This window comes from Podarcis gaigeae (genome assembly GCF_964106915.1).
Source record: "Podarcis gaigeae genome assembly, chromosome: 2".
NCBI lineage: Eukaryota > Metazoa > Chordata > Lepidosauria > Squamata > Lacertidae > Podarcis > Podarcis gaigeae.
This window is the reverse complement of record NC_139679.1, coordinates 109,493,624-109,513,097: the sequence shown is the minus strand read 5'-3', so window position 1 is coordinate 109,513,097 and position 19,474 is coordinate 109,493,624. Positions and strand designations below refer to the sequence as shown.

The window sequence follows — 19,474 nt, the reverse complement described above, 5'->3', positions numbered from 1 at the left end:
CATCCCTTTAAAGTTAGTAGCTGTTCACAATATTGTGTTGTTATGTTTCTAGCTGCAGACATGGCAACGATTAGCAGGTCCTTGAAAAATAAATTCCTACGGTCATCTATAAACAGATTTAATAAAGCCAGCTCCTGCAGCATATTCTTGATGCAATAATAGTGCATGTTGTTGTTGTTTAGTCATTTAGTCATGTCTGACTCTTCGTGACCCCATGGACAAGAGCACGCCAGGCACTCCTGTCTTCCACTGCCTCCCACAGTTTGTTAGTATAATAGTGCATAGTGGTCCTAAAGCAAACAGTCTACCGTATTTTTCGCCCCATAGGACACACTTTTCCCCCTCCAAAAATAAAGGGGAAATGTGTGTGCATCCTTTGGGGTGAATGCAGGCTTTCGCTGAAGCCTGGAGAGCGAGAGGGGTCGGTGCGCACTGACCCCTCTCGCTCTCCAGGCTTTGCGCAGATCTCCACAAGCTGTGGGGAGCGTTGCCTGCATGCTAAAGGCTGGGCGTGCTGAGCTCAGTGCACCCAGACTTCACGCAGCTCTCCGCAAGGCGCGGGAGCCCTGCGCTGGGCTCCCACGGCTTGTGGAGAGTTGGCTGTTCTGAGGGCTGGGGTCGGGGGAAGCTCGGGCTTCCCCTGCCCCGGCCCCGTGCTTGGGGGGGGGAATAATTTCCCCCCCTTTGTTTCCCCCCAAAAAAACTAGGTGCATCTTATGGGACGGTGCGTCCTATAGGGCAAAAAATACGGTAATTGGTCAATGTCTAAAAGATATCGAGCATCAGAACAACCTGGCCACTATAAGGAAATTCTGCCCTTGGTATGTTCAGTTTCCACCTCTCCATTTTGATTCTCTGGCCTCATATCTGCACAAACTTATTAGCCCAAAATACAGACGTGCTTTTGCACTTGCAAGACTGGATGTTTTGCTATCTACGGTACTTGAGGGTTGATTCCAAAAGATCCCACCTGAGAAATGTCTTTCCCCTGTGGAGATGGTAGCACCGAAACAGCGGCACATGTCCTACTGTCCTGTACTCTCTACAAAGACCTGAGGAACGAGATCATCACCCCACTTGTACTAACCATCCCAGGGCGCTCAACCACTGCCACAATGTCCTTTCTTCTATCAGATCAAAATGAGCAGATAACAGCAAAGGTTGCTAGGTTCATAGCAGGGGCAATCAGAAAAAGGGCCACTAACTGACTGCTGACTGCAAACCAGGCCATTGAAGGTGACTGTTGTTGCTAAGCATTAATCAATGGCGCTAGAGGCCCTCCAAGTTTAATGGACAAGTGGATGCAAGAAACACACACACATCTAACGGCATTACGCCTATTGATTTTTTTATTAAACATTAGTTTCCTTTCATTTCTTAAGCCGAGGATGTTTTGCCTCCGAGACACGCCACTGAACTGCAGGAATCATTCTGGATTTCAGAATCACCAGTTTCTAACACCAACGCAAGGCAACTTTAAATGGGGGCACTGCTGCCATCCAAATTCTGAATTGGTCCCTTCGATGTTGTCACAGGCGCCTCCGTGCTTTTCAGCTTTTCAAACTGGCTTATTTCTTCATTATCAAAGTTCTTCCTGTAAAGGCACCAATGCGCACTGGGTTGTTTTTTTTTAAGGCAGTGAAAAGCAGCAAGATCAATAATAATAATAATAATAATAATAATAATAATAATAATAATAATATATTATTTATACCCCGCCCATCGGGCTGAGTTTCCCCAGCCACTCTGGGCGGCTCCCAATCACGTGTTAAAAACAATACAGCGTTAAATATTAAAAACTTCCCTGAACAGGGCTGCCTTCAGATGTCTTTTAAAAATAGGATAGCTGCTTATTTCCTTCACATCTGAAGGGAGAGTGTTCCACAGGGTGGGCGCCACTACCGAGAAAGCCCTCTGTCTGGTTCCCTGTAACCTCACTTCTCGCAATGAGGGAACCACCAAAAGGCCCTCGGCACTGGATCTCAGTGTCTGGGCAGAACAATGGGGGTGTAGACGCTCCTTCAGGTATACAGGACCGAGGCCGTTTAGGGCTTTAAAAGTCCATCTCCTCCCTACACTAGCTCCCAAGCATATACCAGTTGTATACTGGTTGGTTCAGTAGGACTTTCTCTCTTCTGCCTGCTTTAGTCAAGTGCCTCTGCTACGCTGTCACAGGGATCAGAGGCCGATGAACAACACAATCCTATACAGGTCCACACAGAAGTACATCCCTGTGGCGTTTGCCCTCCTAGGTGTGTGACATCATACTGGGTTCATAAGGAAAGGGTTAACTAATTGTAAAATGACTAACCAATAGGAACCCAAGGGGAGGAGTTAGAGTTGTTAAGAAGTCAGTCTGGAGTTAGAGAAGAGACTGAGAGGATAAGTCTGTGGGTTGGGCTAGTCTGATGTGGGAGAGTGAGAGAACCGGTTAGGAGGAGTCAGTCAAACAGTTGATATAATCAGTCAGAAGGTATTAGGAAGGTATAGGCCGGTAAAGAAAGTAAAGAAACTGACAAGAATATTCTGAGAAACCACAAACTTGTTAATACTTATAAAATAAACTTGTTTATTTGCTTCAATTTTAACAACTGTCTGGACTCAGTGTGTACCCGAGAGTAACGGGTTGCTGGCAGCAGGGAAATGAGCACAGTGGTGGCACAGGGATCAATAGACTGTTAAACGTCCGGGGACCCTGTGTGATTGCCACAAAAGGCTCCAGTCTCTTCGGGGGCATGGGTTCGAATCCCACCACTGACACCACTTTTGTGGCGATCACACAGGGTTGCCGGACATTTAACGGTCTATTTATCCCTGTGCCACCACTGTGCTCACTTCCCTGCTGCCTTATGAACCCAGTATGATGTCACACACCTAGGAGGGCAAACACCACAATCCCATTTATTTCAGGGATTATTACTCCTAGGTAAGTGGTTTGGGTATTGCCAGCTAAATGTGGAGGAACCATTCATCATTAGTCTCCCAGCAGCTCCGAAGGGAAAGGAAGAAGAGGGCCACAACCTGAAAACAGGAAGCTTTTGATTAAAGGCACAGTGACCCAGAAACACCATCGATAGTGCTTTGCCTTAACACACTGGGCAGGCTGGTGCTGTAGCTGCATTCTATGGTGGCAAACAAAATGGGGAGGGGGAATGGGAGGAGAACACAGAAAACTCTGGAATACAGTGAGCTGACAATGAAGAAGAAGAAGAAGAAGAAGAAGAAGAAGAAGAAGAAGAAGAAGAAGAAGAAGAAGAAGAAGAAGAGGAGTTTGGACTTGATATCCCGCTTTATCACTACCCGAAGGAGTCTCAAAGCGGCTAACATTCTCCTTTCCCTTCCTCCCCCACAACAAACACTCTGTGGGGTGAGTGGGGCTGAGAGACTTCAGAGAAGTGTGACTGGCCCAAGGTCACCCAGCAGCTGCATGTGGAGGAGCAGAGACGCGAACCCGGTTCCCCAGATTACAAATCTACTGCTCTTAACCACTACACCACACTGAGGTTGCCTGATTACTCCATGAAAATGGAATGAACTTTTATGGCAATTTCAGAGAAAGGGGTTACCATGGACGGATCCAGGGTTTCCAATTGCAGTTGTCTTTATTAGAGCAGCAGCTAAATATGTAATGGAAATCAGTTTTGGGGTGTCTCCACTGACTTCCACATTTGTGCTTTGCATCCTCTTCGCAACCTAGCATAAGTTTCTCCAACCGCTTTTCTGGAATTGCGAAAAGAGAAAAAGAGTTTGTATTAGGGAAATTCCAAGAAAATGTCCGCCTACAAACCCATTTTTTTCATAGAGTTAACATGTTCTGCGTTATTTTAAAGATAACTTTCCAAATTTTCCTTATCTGGCCACAGCTTTTCGAAATGGCATTTTGCACATGAGTAAAGCAACCAGGAGCATGACACCCAAGATGACTCAGAACCTCTCTAATTCTTTTCTAAAGATTAGTTAAAGACCTCTCCAAGGAAACAGACAATAGTTTAATGACCCTTTACTGTACTGAAAGTTTTGGTTTCACATTTAGTGAACTGACAATAATTTTTATGTTAGGAATAAAATCGGATGAGCTTAGTTGGGTGAGCACGTTGCATTGGTCACAAAAACACCTCTCCCCCCCCCACACACACACACAACAAATGAAGAGAAAAATCTATATTTTTAAATTTTAATCTCTTCTTTAAGGTTCTTAGCATTAAGAAAATGTGATGAGATTTTATCTGAAATATGTTTTACATGCAACATTTATTGTGACCAACGTAACACCACAATGTACAGCTTAGTTAGCATAAATATCTTGTCATGTGTGTCATATACCAGTAAACCTTCCCCCCGCCCCAAGGACTATCGCAATTCCTTTCTAGAGAATGTAATAAATTGTACTATACCATCAATATAAGGCATATTACAGTTTTACAAAAGAGACAGGAGCATACATGAAAGGACACAAATTAACTATGGAACTGGAGGAAATGAATTGTTAGCCATCAAAGTTGCTTTGAAAAACAGCAACACCATCCAGTGTTAGTGCCAAGAAACCATAAGACTGAATATACAAAATAACCAATAACATCTTCACTGGTGATTGGTATAAAGACAATAATAAAAAAGAAGAGTTTGGACTTGATATCCCACCTTTCACTCCCCTTAAGGAGTCTCAAAATGGCTAACAATCTCCTTTCCCTTCCTCCCCTACAACAAACACTCTGTGAGGCGAGTGAAGCTGAGAGACTTCAAAGAAGTGTGACCAGCCCAAGGTCACCCAGCAGCTGCATGTGGAGGAGCGGGGAAGCGAACCCGGTTCACCAGATTACGAGTCCACTGCTCTTAACCACTACACCACATTGGCTCTCCAGTGTGAAGAGGAATTATATTGGGATGTGCATAATTTTGAAAACGGCCTGCCTTACCAGGTTGGCATAAAAATATTTGGTGATATCCAGGCAACTCATACTCAGTGTAGACCCACTGAAATTAGGTTCCGTGACCTCAGTGGGCGGACTCCACTGGATCTCGTCCAGTGAGATAACATGTGAGGCTTGCTTTCAGTTCCAGCACTTTGAGACAGCATAGTTCAAGGGATGCCTGGGAGCAGAATGCTGTCCCGCGTCCAACACGACCAATTCTATAAAAGGTTGGCACTTAGAGAATGCATGACCTCCAGAAAGGCTCCTTACCCCCCAAGACTTTCAGGGTGAAGCAGGCACCACCACGGACTTGGCAGAAATTTTTATATGGAATGCACGGTGACATTGGCCACATAGAGAGACACTGCCGGCAGACCAAGCCATCTGCTGTTAAAGAGACAGAGACATGTTTTATTGCAGCGTCTCCCTGCCTAAATGCATTGTTCTTACCTTGAATGCTCACCGCACCAATTTTATCTTTTTTATAGTACTGCCTGAGGAGTACGTAGGAAGGGTTCTATATGTGTATACTCAGAAGCAAGTCCTGTAGAGTTCGGTGGGGCTTGCTACCAGAATTGCAGCTTCAAACTGACCATGGAATAATGATAATATTTATTTATTTATTTATTTATTTATTTATTTATACATACATACATACATACATACATACATACATACATACATACAGAGTTGCCCCAGCCACTCTGTGCGTCTCCCAATAACAATAATAAAAAAGCAACAACTTCAAACATTAAAAACTTCCCTAAACAGGGCTGCCTTCAGATGTCTTCTAAAAGTCAGATAGTTTATTTCCTTAACCTCTGAGGGGAGGGAATTCCACAGGGTGGATGCCACTACCGAGAAGGCCCTCTGCCTGATTCCCTGTAACCTCACTTCTCGCAGTGAGGGAACCACCAGAAGGCGCTCGGAGCTGGACCTCAGTGTCCAGGCAGAACAATGGGGGTGGAGATGCTCCTTCAGGTATACTTGGCCAAGGCCGTTTAGGGCTTTAAAGGTCAGCTCCAACACTTTGAATTGTGCTCAGAAACACACTGGGATAACTCTCTTGGACTATCACCAGGGTGGAGGCACACTTTTTCTTGGGTACATTTTCAAAAATTGTATTTCAAGAATTGGAAGCTATTGTCACCTGTAACTTTGGTGATCCCAACCTAAGGGGATGTCTCTCCCCTGCCAAAGGGACACTGTTGATATTTTCCCATAAAAGCACATAATTGTCGTGGACTTAGGTAGCAGGCATCCAGTTTGGTTGAATAAAGCTAATTGTTTCAGGATAATATTGGGCAAAACCTTTCTAATCATGCCACAATGACCTTTACTAAAATGAACCTCAGGGGGAAGAGGACATCAATGTGCCTCTGATCACAGAGAGATGTATATTTTTTTAGATTCCCACGCAATCTGCAAGCCCCTCCACCTCTTGCACACATCACCACAACAAGTACATTGAAAGTTAATCAACATCATGCTAGCAGTGAGCCGCCTTCACCTCCATGGAGCGTAGGTCTGTAGGGATGTAAAAAGGCAGCAGTTTGCATTCCAACCTATACTCATCACAACCAGCGCTGTTTCCGTTGTACTGTGGTTCGGTTTCTGCCAAGTGCTGTGTTAGTCATCTCACTCTCCGCTATTCAAAGTAAGCTACATAAATTGTGGAACCATTTTTGCAACATATATTCATTTCAATGGCAAAGAAAATATCAAAACAATGTAAGAGAACCATCATGTGCTGTTTGCAAACATAAAAATGCAATAGTGAGAAATAATATGGATCAATACCAACAATAGAAGAATGGCAGGTGAAGATGTTGGACTTTTTGGAGCTGGCCGACCTGACTGGAAGAATCCGTGACCAGAAAGGAGACACAAGAGGATTGGAAGAAATTCAAAGAATATTTAGCTAAATGTTGTAATATAAGATAAATAGAAAATCCTTTTCCTCTTCTGACATCCCAATATGTGTGTGCTCTCCAAAGGCAGCTAACCCTTTCTCAGCTAGTTTTTTTTTCTTCTTCCTCCCCTGAAAACATCTCTGCAGAAATTTAACATCACTCTTGCAAATTATCTTCCAAATTCAGAAAGCAGCTTGGGGGTTTGTCACTTTTTAAGAAGAGACAGGAAAGTGAAGTCTGGCAGGGAGGAATAATAGAACATGTCACTAGCTGGCAGAGGTCAACTTACCTTTTGACAGGTCTCCTGGCATGAGGCAGAGGAAAACATAGACTACAAGTAGCCATGGCTGGAACACGACTGGCCCCCGAGCCCTGAGGAAGAGTATGTTCCCCATTTGACAGACTGAATGAAACTACTGCTCGGTGGTTGTTGTGATTGTTGTTGTTGTTTATTTTTTTAAAAAATCTACACCTACACTCCGAAGATCAACATGTTCTCTTGGCAATGAGCCAAAGGATCGTTGCTGGTCTATGGAATGTAAGACCCTCCCAAGTGAAATATTGAAACATCCTCCCACTCCCTAAATCTTGGCTCTTCTGAGACTGGCAACTGCAGGTATGTATCTCTCATTTGCTTTCTTGTTTATTCATAATAGAGGACTGACTGTCCTTAATAATGGACACCAATGGGTCTGCCCCATTCTTAAAAGAAAAAGAAGGAAGGAAATCCCTATTTGAATTTTTTAAAGGGCTTGTTTTGGTAGTGCTGCAAATCATGGAGTCCGCCTTCGCCCCTCCACACACACACAAAGTCTGTTGATCATTCCTTTTTGCACCTGGATGCTGCTGTTTTCATAGAATAGTAGAGTTGGAAGGGACCCCGAGGGTCATCTAGTCCAACCCCCAGCACTGCATATGTTTTTCATACCTGTATCTTGACTTCCTTCCAGGACGGAACTCAACAGCTTGCCAGGCAGGTCCATCTTCAAGGAGTTTGATTTGACTGGAACTCTGCTCCGGAAAATGACAAATAAATTCATCCAAACCCCCCTGGAATGCAAAAAACAAAAACAAATACTGGAAGTATTACTTCAAAATATAAGAGAGACCGAAAGAATTACAGGGATAAAGTGTGGAGAAAAGGAATACAAGGTCAAAGCCTTCGCTGACAATATAGTTTTGACATTACAGGAACCACAAATCTTGACAGCCGAAGCATTAAAAGTAATTGAAGACTTCGGTTTGTTGGCCGGACTGAAAATTAACAAGAATAAAACAAAAACGATGGTAAAAGCGTCTCCTCCCCCATCGTTCTGCCCGGACACTGAGGTCCAGCTCCGAGGGCCTTCTGGCGGTTCCCTCACTGCGAGAAGCCAAGTTACAGGGAACCAGGCAGAGGGCCTTCTCGGTAGTGGCGCCCGCCCTGTGGAATGCCCTCCCATCAGATGTCAAAGCGATAAACAACTACCTGACATTCACAAGACATCTGAAGGCAGCCCTGTTCAGGGAAGTTTTTAATATGTGACATTTTAGTGTATTTCTCATCTCTGTTGGAAGCCGCCCAGAGTGGCTGGGGAAACCCAGCCAGATGGGCGGGGTACAAATAATAAATTATTATTATATTATTATTATTATAAAAAATATGAACGGGGAACAAAGGGGGGATCAGTTGCAAAGCAAAACGGAAATAACAGTGGTAAAGAAAATAAAATATTTGGGTGTCTGGCTCTCCCCGAAAAATACAAACCTATTTAAGGACAATTATAAAACAACAGGGAGGCTCATCTTCAAGGAGTTTGATCTGACTGGAACTCTGCTCTGGAAAATGTCAAACAAATTCATCCGAACCCCCCCTGGAAAGCATAAAACAAATACAAATAGCCCCTCTTTTTCGCAGGAGTCTATTTTTGGAAGCAGGGGGTTGGGGAAAAGGTTTTGGCCCAGCGTTTGTGTGGACAGAGGGATTCCTTACTGCAAACACCGTGTAACTTAATTTTTTTAAAAAAACCTGAATTTTTATTGAAAGTTTTCAGCATATAATACAATTTAAAAAATGAATCTAAATTAAAATAGAGAAAACAAAGAGAAAACAAAGAGGGAAAAGAGAGAGTCCTGTATTAGTAGATCTTGACCCTTTTCTCGCACAAAAGGGTGTGGACCCTCCCAGCTCTCACCTGGGAGCTTCCATTGCTTCTCCCAGCCTTCCACCCTGGGAGTTCTTCCCTTCCCTGCCTCTCACGCAAGGTCCTTCGTCAGTCCTCCATGACCTTCCTGTGAGCTTCCTCCTCAACTCAGAGTAGAGGACATCAGAAAACGAAATACAACTTAAGCAAAAATGAAATCAACCAAAAACAAAAAGCACAAATGCTAAATATAATAAAAAGGAGAGACAGAAAGAGGCATAAGGTAAAGAGATAGAAAGGACTTCCAATTCTCCATCGGTCCATTATGTATATTCAGATTGTTCAAAGCATTCAGAATGTTCACTCCAAGACAAGGTCCAGGTATTCCTCAATCTGTTAGGCGGCGCTTCCTCAATCTTCAGTCTCCAAATTTGTTCATTTTCCTTTCCACGCAAAAGGTCCAAAAGGTCCTCTTCAATTGTTGTTATCACCAGAGACTCAGAATATTCTTCCTCCGGCCCAGTGTATTCAATTTTATCTCCAAGAAGTTCCCTTAGTAAGGTAATAAAAATCCATAATTACTTACTTCTTGCATGTTCATTAGTTCATACCCTATTCCCTTCCCTTCCAGACGCATTTCCTATTGATTTCCCATCTTAATTGAGAAGAGAAAAAGTCACAGAATCGTAGAGGTGGAAAGGACCCTGAGGATCATCTAGTCCAGGCATCCCCAACCTTCGGCCCTCCAGATGTTTTGGACTACAATTCCCATCACCCCTGACCACTGGTCCTATTAGCTAGGAATCATGGGAGTTGTAGGCCAAAACATCTGGAGGGTTGCAGGTTGGGGGTGCCTGATCTAGTCCAACCCCCTGCAATGCAGGAATGTGCAAATGCCCCTTAAGGGGACCACACCTGCGACCTTGGTGTTATCAGCACCACGCTCTAACCAACTGAGCTGTCCTTCCATGTTTCTATCCAAAGAACCATCCTTTTCTCACAGTGGCCTATGGGATGCCTATGGCAAGCCCCCAAGCAGGATCAGAGAGTGTTGGCTTTCTCCCTACCTGTGACTCCTAGCAAACAGGTATCCAGGGGCATACTATCTCCAACACTGAAAATGAGGAGCAGCATCACTAGGGACACGAGTGGCGCTGTGGTCTAAACCACTGAGCCTCTTGGGCTTGCCAACTGGAAGATTGGTGGTTCGAATCCCTGCAACAGAGTGAGCTCCCATTCCTCTGTCCCAGCTCCTGCCAACCTAGCAGTTTGAAAGCACTCCAGTGCAAGTAGATAAATAGGTACTGCTGTGGCAGGAAGGTAAACGGCATTTCCGTGCACTCTGGTTTCCATCACAGTGTTCCGTTGTGCCAGAAGAGGTTTAGTCCTGCTGGCCACATGACCCAGAAAGCTGTCTGTGGACAAACAAACGCTTCCTCAGCCTGAAAGCAAAATGAGCACCGCAACCCCATAGTCACCTTTGACTGGACTTAACCGTCCAGGGGTCCTTTACCTCTAATTTATTATTTAAATATAAAAATACTTATATCCCATTATGTCATTTAAAAATACATCAAACCAGTTTACCGGAACACAACATAAAACGGTACAATATAAGCCATGGAAAAGCATTTAAAACAGGCATCGGTTAACCCTTACAGAGCCACAACGTTGGTTGGGCTTACCTCCTGCTAGGAAGCAGAGGAAAAACAGGAAGCCAGTAGCCCAATCCGAGCCATGGCTAGCTTTCGGCGGTCCTCAAGTAGAAGCCCTGTCCTGTTGGCGCCAACAGAGAGAAAGCGACTTCTCATTTGTGGGCAAACTGGTTTTTATCCCGATAACAGAACACATCTATTCTCCAGAGATTAGACCTCACTTCTGAAGGTGGGTTGAAAGGCGACGGGTGGGCCTTGAGATCACAGACAACCTTTTGAATGTTTGAATCGTAGTCGAGATCACAGCATGTGCACACAAACCGGCTGGCACACATTACTCTGGGAGTCTTGGAGCTCCCTTATCATAGAGTGGGGTGAGGGTACATTCAGTTCTCTGAACAAGATCAAATATGCTCATATTTTCTTTGCCTACATGTCCAACCTGTCCTGGATGCTATGGATGCTGGCATTGCGACATTCTGCCTTCTGATTTTGCTCTCCCCAAATCATAGAATCATAGAACTGTAGAGTTTTAAGGGACCCCCATGGGTCATCTAGGACCCTCGTACCTACGGGACCGCCTCTCCTGGTATGTCCCACAGAGGATCTTCTGGTCTTCAAATAAAAACATCTTGGAGATCCCAGGCCACAGGGAGGTTAGGCTGGCCTCAACCAGAGCCAGGGCTTTTTCGGCCGTGGCCCCGATCTGGTGGAACGCTCTGTCACAAGAGACTAGGGCCCTGCGGGACTTGACATCTTTCTGCAGGGCCTGAAAGACAGAGCTGTTCCACCAGGCCTTTGGCCAAGGCACACTCTCTCCTTCTGTAATCCTCATAGAACTCTAGCCCAATGGTTGCCATTAATTTGACTCTGAATTGATTTTAGAATGAATTGATTTTAGAATGTACCCGTATTTTTTGCCCCATAGGGTGCACCTAGTTTTTTTGGGGGGGAATAAAGGGGGGGAATTACTTCCCCCCCAGGCATAGGGCTGGGGCGGGGGAAGCCTGAGCTTCCCCTGACCCCAGCCCCCAGAACAGGCAGCTCTCCGCAAGCCATGGGAGCCCGGAGCAAAGTCGCGCCAGGCTCCCATGGCTTGCGGAGAGCCGCGCGAAGCCCGAAGCCTGGGGTGCGCTGAGCTCAAGCCCTGGGTTTTGGGATGCAGGCTGCTATCGGGAAGCCTAGGGAGCCCGGCGGGAACTCCTGCGGGCTCCCAGGCTTGCGGATAGCTTCCTGAAGCCTGGAGAGTGAGAGGGGTCGGTGAGCACCAACCCCTCTCGCTCTCCAGGCTTCAGTGAAAGCCTGCATTTGCCCCATAGGACGCACACACATTTCCCCTTCATTTTTGGAGGGGGAAAAGTGCGTCCTATAGGGTGAAAAATACGGTATTTCAATTAATTGATTGTGATTTTATGTAAACTGTGCTTTTTTTACTGTTGTTAGCCGCTCTGAGCCCGGCTTCGGCTGGGGAGGGCAGGATAAAAATGTTGTTGTTGTTGTTGTTTAGTCCAGCCCCCTGCAATGCGAGAATCTCAGTTAAAGCATCCATGACAGATTGCCGCCCAGCTGTTCTTCTCCTGAAAAATGATAGGCAACATCTCCTCTCTCACCCTGTACTGTACATCTTTCCTTTCCTTTTTTTTTACTTGTTTCTTTATTTAAAAATATATTGCTTAACATAATAAACAAATCTGTAAGGGGTTTACATGAAATAGGAATAAACGTGAAGGAGCATCTGCAGACGGTCCTTAGGTTCATTTTCCAGCTTCTCCAGGTAAAGTTGAGAGAGATTCATGCCTGACATTCACCGCAGAGAATACCGAGATAGCCGAACCAATGATCTAACTCAGTATGAGGCACCTTCCTATATTCCAGCACTGAGCAGATCATTTGCTGCTGTGTTCTTTCATTTTATATCCCTGGATATAAAAGACTTCCAGTTCAGATGCTTGCTTTCAATGAGTTGGATGGTAAAGAATTGTGACGGAGGGGGCAGAGCTAGTGTGTGCATCCATATTGGCCCCCACCGCATCTAGGGGATTGTGGTCAGGGCTTTTTTTTCTTCCGGCCGGAACTTTCCAGAACTCAGTTTCAGCACCTCTCAGGTGGGCGCCATTGCCGTTATAAGAGAACAAGGGAGGGGTTCATAGTGAGTTCCGGCATCTCCTTTTCTAGAAAAATAGCGCTGATTGTGGTTACTGTTGTGCTTACTGTTGTGCAGAATGTGGTAACTAGGGCTTTTTTCAGTAAAGTGGTACAGTGGTACCTCGGGTTACGACCTTAATTCATTCTGGAGGCCTGTTCTTAACCTAAAACTGTTCTTAACCTGAGGTATCACTTTAGCTAATGGGGCCTCCCGCTGCCGTGGTGCCGCTGAAACACGATTTCTGCTCTCATCCTGAAGCAAAGTTCTTAACCTGAGGTACTATTTCTGGGTTAGCGGAGTCTGTAACCTGAAGCATCTGTAACCTGAAGCGTCTGTAACCTGAAGTGTCTGTAACCTGAGGTACCACTGTATATTTCATAGAATTGTAGAGGTGGAAGGGACCATGAGGGACATCTAGTCTGACCCCCTGCAATGCAGGAATCTTTCACCCAGTTTGGTGCTTGAACCCACAACCCTGAGATTAAGACCCTGAGATTAAGAGTCTCATTCTCTACCAACTGAGCTATCACCTACCAGCTAAACATCGTGATATACCAATCTATCACGATCTCTGAAATATGGATGGAGCTATGTAGAGACACTGAGATCCAGGGCCAGGGGCCTTCTGGTGGTTCCCTCACTGCAAGAAGTGAGGTTACAGGGAACCAGGCAGAGGGCCTTCTTAGTAGTGGCGCCCGCCCTGTGGAACGCCCTCCCACCAGATGTCAAGGAGATAAACAACTATCTGACTTTTAGAAGACATTTGAAGGCAACCCTGTTTAGGGAAGTTTTTTATGTTTAATGCTGTATTGTGTTTTTAATATACGATTGGGGGCTGCCCAGAGTGGCTGGGGAAACCCAGAGATAGGCGGGGTATAAATAAATTATTATTATTATTATTGGCTAGCTTCATGGCTTTTACTGCATCTTGATTTTTGCCAGCACCTGCTTTTATGATGCACTGCAGCAATCGATAGAAACATTGGCTGACTTCATGGGTTTTCCCACATTGTCTTTTTTTGCATAGCACTTGCACACTGATTTGTGATATATTATTGCCAGGACAAAAATGATGAAACCACAATATCATGATACAGCCTTCAAACCAGTTTTGGATGATATATTGGACGATATATGATGTGTTTGCCATGTATTGGATACTGTTTGAGATGTAATTGGTGGTGCAGAAAAATAATTGTCCCGGGTGTATTTGATCCATTTTATGAAACTTGGTTTGGTTTTATTTGGTTAAAGAAAGTTACTTAAAGTGGGGGGTGGGGGGCGGGAGTACTTCCTATTCCCACATTGTAAACCTTCAGGGAAACAGCTTAGAATACTATTACCAACATTGGGGGCATGCATGTAAGGAGGACAGCAGTGGGGAAGGAAAGGGTTAAGCCTCCTTTCCCCTCACACTGCATTCCCAATGAGATCCTACAAACCCCATGACAAACTGGGTGTTCTAATAATGTGTGTTTAGCATCACATTTACTTTGGCCATGAGACCAAATATATAGCTTGTAGAGGAATGGGACCAGTTTGTAAAGAGTCTCGCTGTGCTTCATTTAAATGTATCTCTTCTTCTCCAGTACTTTCATCTGAGAAAATCAAGTCTGCAAGCTGGCAGCGGAAACTGTTTGCAGATAGCATGGGTTGACTGGACTCGGTTGTGCCACAATCCCGTCAACTATTTTTAAATTGAAGGGCATGTGTTCAGCGACAGTCTCTCTCTTTTTTTTTTCTATATCTGTAGGTCAGGGGCAAAGGGATGCGGGTAGCACTGTGGGTTAAACTACAGAGCCTAGGGCTTGCCGATCAGGAGGTCGGCGGTTTGAATCCCCCGGCAGGGTGAGCTCCCGTTGCTTGGTCCCTGCTCCTGCCAACGTAGCAGTTCGATGGCACGAAGTGCAAGTAGATAAATAGGTACCGCTTCGGTGGAAAGGTAAACGGTGTTTCTGTGCGCTGCTCTGGTTCGCCAGAAGCGGCTTAATCATGCTGGCCACATGACCCGGTACGCCAGCTCCCTCGGCCAATAAAGCGAGATGAGCGCCGCAACCCCAGAGTCGTCTGCAACTGGACCTAATGGTAAGGCGTCCCTTAACCCTTTACCTAGGTCAGGGGCAAGGTACCCAGTGCTTAATTTGCTGGTCTGCACATCTGCAATTTGCAACCCCTAAAGGGAACCAAGATCACACTGTGACTGCAGAAACTGGCCGTGGGCAGAATTGATTGGCTGGAGTCTGTCACACCACAAATCAGCCTATTCTTCCGCATTCCCTGATGCAGCTTGGCTTAAGGGGGGGTCACAGATTCCAAGTGGGCTAGAATTACTCTTCCAGTTTCCACATCAACGTGGCCACCCAATACAACAAGAGAGGACTTTGCTCCCAGTGTTTGCATTCTCCCCGTTTCCCTGCCCGTGGTGGCAAATGGAAATCTCAAATAAAGAAAGGGCCACATGCTTAGCTATAGAAGGGAGGGACCATGGAGTCATCTGGTCCAAACCTCTGCAATGCAGGGTTATTTTGCACAACATCAGGCTCAAACCCATGACCTTGAGATTAAGAGTCTCATGCTCTACCGACTGAGCTATCCCAGAGAATAAAAGCATAAAAAGAAGAGCACTGCCGAATCGGACCACGGGCCTCTCAGGTCCAGCCATTATTCTCCTTACAGTGCCAACCATAGGTCTAAAGGCAGCCCACATGACCACAGAAACATTCTTCCACTCATGATCCTCAACAGCTCATATTTGCCTCTGGCCCTTTAAGTAGCATGTGGCCATGGTGAATAGTGGCCGCTGGATTTGTTTAAAGCTGCCTAGGTTTGTGGCCCTCACAGTGTCCATGGGAGATGGTGTGACTGACGGCTGAACAAAGACTCACTTTTTCGGTATCTGTTAATTAACTGAAAGACTTCTGGTCGCTTCGGCCCCTCTTTGTTCTTCTCTTAACGTCACACAAAGAACTAAGACACGCAACACTGCCATATATTATTGCTGAGTGCAATAATTTTTATCGGCGCAACAGGAGAATGTGTACAGTTTGCCAGTGCGCTTGTCAAAATTCCATTGCTTACACCTGTCGTCATCCACATTCGTGCAGCCCATGACCTTCTGCCACAGCTCCAAACCTGGGGTGGTGGGAAGAGGCACAGGGAGAAAGGAAAGTGTTTTGATTCATGTTGTTATTCATGTTCTGCTTGAGGTGAAACAGGAACGTGCCGCCACCCCGCCCTGCTGCCCACGACACACTAGCCGCTGCTTCTCCACTGGCGGTGGAGGAGGGTGAGTGGCGGAGGTGAGGCAGGCACCACCTCTTGGACTCCTTCCACCACTCAAGGTAGGTGCCTCACCTTCGTTCGTCAGTAGACCAGGCCTAGCTGTGAGTCCTGACCTATCTAAGGCCAGCCGGGGGATTGATGCCCCAGTGGCAGCTGTATTCATATCTGAAGGAGCATCTCCACCCCCATTGTTTTACCTAGACACTGAGGTCCAGCGCCGAGGGCCTTCTGGAGGTTCCCTCACTGCAAGAAGCCAAGTTACAGGGAACCCGGCAGAGGGCCTTCTTGGTAGTGGCACCTACCCTGTGGAATGCCCTCCCACCAGATGTCAAAGAGAACAACAACGACCAGACTTTTAGAAGACATCTGAAGGCAGCCCTGTTTAGGGAAGCTTTTAATATTTGATGCATTACTGTATTTTAAAATTTTGTTGAAAGCTGCCCAGAGTGGCTGGGGAAGCGCAGCCAGATGGGCGGGGTATAAATTTGTTGTTGTTGTTGTTGTTGTTGTTGTAATCCACAGGCCAACACAATATGACTTTCCCCAAAAGCAATGCTCTTGAAATAAGTGCTAGCTTGCAAGGAAAAGGTCAAGGTTGCTAAGAAGACAAGACACCTTACCTTTGTAGATTTTCAAGATTATGCAGACCATTCTGTTCTTTATGGCAGCACATCTTTTCCCTAATGGCATGCATGGTATCCATGGCCTCATGGTAGCACACTGTCGGCAGACAACAGCATCTGTCGTTAAGAAAGAGCATTAAAAATAATAATGCGGTTGCTCCTAGGATCCACATTAGCAAGTGTCTCCAGATCAAGTTTATCTAGATTCTGGATAGTGAAAAGAGATATTATCTTCCTCCTCCTTTTCTCCTTAACCCAGCAATGCTCATGAAAATGGAGCTATGTCATGACACAGTGCTGTTCACATTGCTATGTCATGACATAGTGCCGTGTGCAAGGAGTGTGACAGGTGCTTTAGTATAACTGCTTTAGCTCCTCTGGAACGAGGATGCGGGTGGCGCTGTGGTCTAAACTGCTGAGCCTCCTGGGCTTGCCGATCAGAAGGTCGGGAGTTCGAATCCCACGGGGTGAGCTCCCGTTGCTCTGTCCCAGCTCCTGCCAACCTAGCAGCTTGAAAGCACGCCAGTGCAAGTAGATAAATAGGTACCGCTGTGGCGGGAAGGTAAACGACAATTCCGTGTGCTCTGGTTTCCGTCATGGTGTCCCATTGCTCCAGAAGCGGTTTAGTCATGCTGACTGCATGACCCGGAAAGCTGTCTGTGGACAAATGCTGGCTCCCTCAGCCTGAAAGTAAGATGAGCTCCGCAACCCCATAGCCGCCTTTGACTAGACTTAACCGTCCAGGGGTCCTTTACCTTTACCTTTTTATATATATAACTGCTCAGGAATGAATAACAATGGCTCCCAAAGACAGTGTTAAATAGCATTAATGATCCAATGCTAAAGCATTTCAAAACATAATCCATTAAGCAACTCAGTTTGTGTATATAGACATTAGAACATTTTCAGGACTTCGTAAAACAAACCATTACAATATATCAGACAAATACGTAATCAATATGCCCAAGCAACTGCATATTCTTAGAGCACTCATTCTCCCTTTCCCCCCCTTCAGAGTTAACCTTTGAGATGACCTAAAACGTTTTCATATCACCAAGGCAATGTACAGCAATTATACCAGTATACCAGTACAATAAAATACAAAGTGCCATACAAACTGTTTGCAATAAGAATTGAAATGACTGGTAGCCTTAAGAAAACTGAGTTCTGACACCGATTTGTCTTTCCCAAGTTTAAAAGCATTTGGATATGTAGTTGTCCTCATGATATCATGGGCTGCATGAAAGTGGGGGTTTACAGAAAGGCAGCAGATGGCGAAGATTCTGAGGAAGTGTATGCTTGTATCGTTCACAGATATTGCAATATCATCTGGGACCAAGTGGCAAAGCTATCTGATCTAATTCTACAATTAAAAACAATAAATTACCTTGTAATTTACCTTGAAGGGGAGAAGCAAATTGGGGGTTTGACTTATAGGTCATACGTTTGAAACACATAGCTTTCCTCAATGACTCCTGGAAACTGGAGTTTGTTAAAGGTGCGGAGAATCAAAAAACTGTAAGGGGTAAATTACAGGTCCCAAGAATCCTTTGGGGAAGCCATGTGTTTTAAATATGCTTTAAATGTATGTGGCGGATGGGGGAAAAGGGTGGTGGGACACGATGCCCAGACCAGTGTCATCCCATGTATTATTATTATTATTATTATTATTATTAAATTAGTGCTTTTTTCTAAAAAAAATGTTTAGGGGTACTTTCATTTTCCTACTCATATTGAAATACTGCCCCTCAATGAGGCCAAACTTATATTCACAAAATGTTTAAGGGTATTTCTGTTGTTGTTTAGTTGTTTAGTCGTGTCTGACTCTTCGTGACCCCCTGGACCAGAGCACGCCAGGCACTCCTGTCTTCCACTGCCTCCCGCAGTTTGGTCAAACTCATGCTGGTAGCTTCGAGAACACTGTCCAACCATCTCGTCCCCTTCTTCTTATGCCCTCCATCTTTCCCAACATCAGGATATGCGTACCCCTAATTATTATTATTATTAGTTGTTGGGCTTACCTCCTGCTATGAAGCAGAGAAAAATGCAAGATGCAAGTAGCCAAATGTGAGCCATGCCTAGCCACAGTGATCCTTGAGCAACAACAGTGTCCTCTTAGATGGAACTAACAAAGAGAAAGTGACTTCTCATTTGTGGGCAGTCTGGTTTTTATCCCAACCATAGAACACATCTACACTCCAGAGATTAGCCTTCGCTTCTGAAGGTGGATTGAACACATGGGATCTCTGATTACCATTTTAATGTTTGGTTCTTAGGTGAGATAATGTTTCATTTTTAAAAAAATTATATCCCATCCATCTGGCCGGGTTTCCGCAGCCTCTCTGGGCAGCTTACAACACATACAGAAACGCAACAAAACATTAAACATTAAAAAACAAAATATCCCACACGCAACAAACCAACCAATAAATCAATAGAAATCAGTAACAACAACAATAAAGAGTTTACAGTTACACCCAAGTTAAAATAACCACCAACTCCAGCTAAACATTTAACCAACGCCAACCTGACAAAAACAAAACAAAGGAATTAAAATTAGATACTCTGGGATTTTTTTGATCTCCTTTATCCTAGAGTGGGATGAGTATACACACCATGGGTAGCAATAACGTAGCAAAGTACGTTCAATTCTCTGAAAAAATGAAAGCACCCATATATTCTACGCCTACGTGTCCTGGCCCTGGATTCTGTAGCTCCTGCCATTGCAGCTTTCTACCTTCCGATCATTCTGTTCTCATATGTTCTGCTCCAGGAATATCCCACTTTTATTAAACAAAAAAGAAACTTGCCGTACCTTC

The 19,474-nt window shown here is 45.0% G+C and overlaps 1 protein-coding gene and 1 long non-coding RNA gene across 4 annotated transcripts; both read right to left on the bottom strand.

The window, feature by feature from the left end:
• Positions 1-1,331: 1,331 nt before the first annotated feature.
• Positions 1,332-8,051, bottom strand: LOC310838042 (uncharacterized protein). 3 transcript variants are annotated; one of them, XM_083725426.1, is made up of 5 exons: positions 7,755-8,047; positions 7,116-7,198; positions 5,184-5,300; positions 3,567-3,720; positions 1,332-1,594 (listed from the first exon to the last, which is right to left on the bottom strand). In XM_083725426.1, exons 2-5 carry the CDS (start codon positions 7,135-7,137, stop codon positions 1,477-1,479), a joined length of 411 nt encoding a protein of 136 aa, XP_083581552.1. In that variant the 5' UTR covers positions 7,138-7,198; positions 7,755-8,047; the 3' UTR covers positions 1,332-1,476. The 3 variants fall into 3 exon arrangements, 2 of the variants coding, with proteins under 2 accessions (XP_083581552.1, XP_083581551.1); XR_014560653.1 differs by lacking the exon at positions 7,755-8,047 and having other exon boundaries at positions 7,116-7,734; XM_083725425.1 differs by lacking the exon at positions 7,116-7,198 and having other exon boundaries at positions 7,755-8,051.
• Positions 8,052-15,733: 7,682 nt separating this feature from the next.
• On the bottom strand, positions 15,734-19,274 carry LOC310838143. The gene is made up of 3 exons (XR_014560724.1): positions 18,677-19,274; positions 16,653-16,772; positions 15,734-15,882 (listed from the first exon to the last, which is right to left on the bottom strand). It is a non-coding gene; the product is annotated as an uncharacterized lncRNA (long non-coding RNA).
• Between the last annotated feature and the right edge of the window lie 200 nt (positions 19,275-19,474).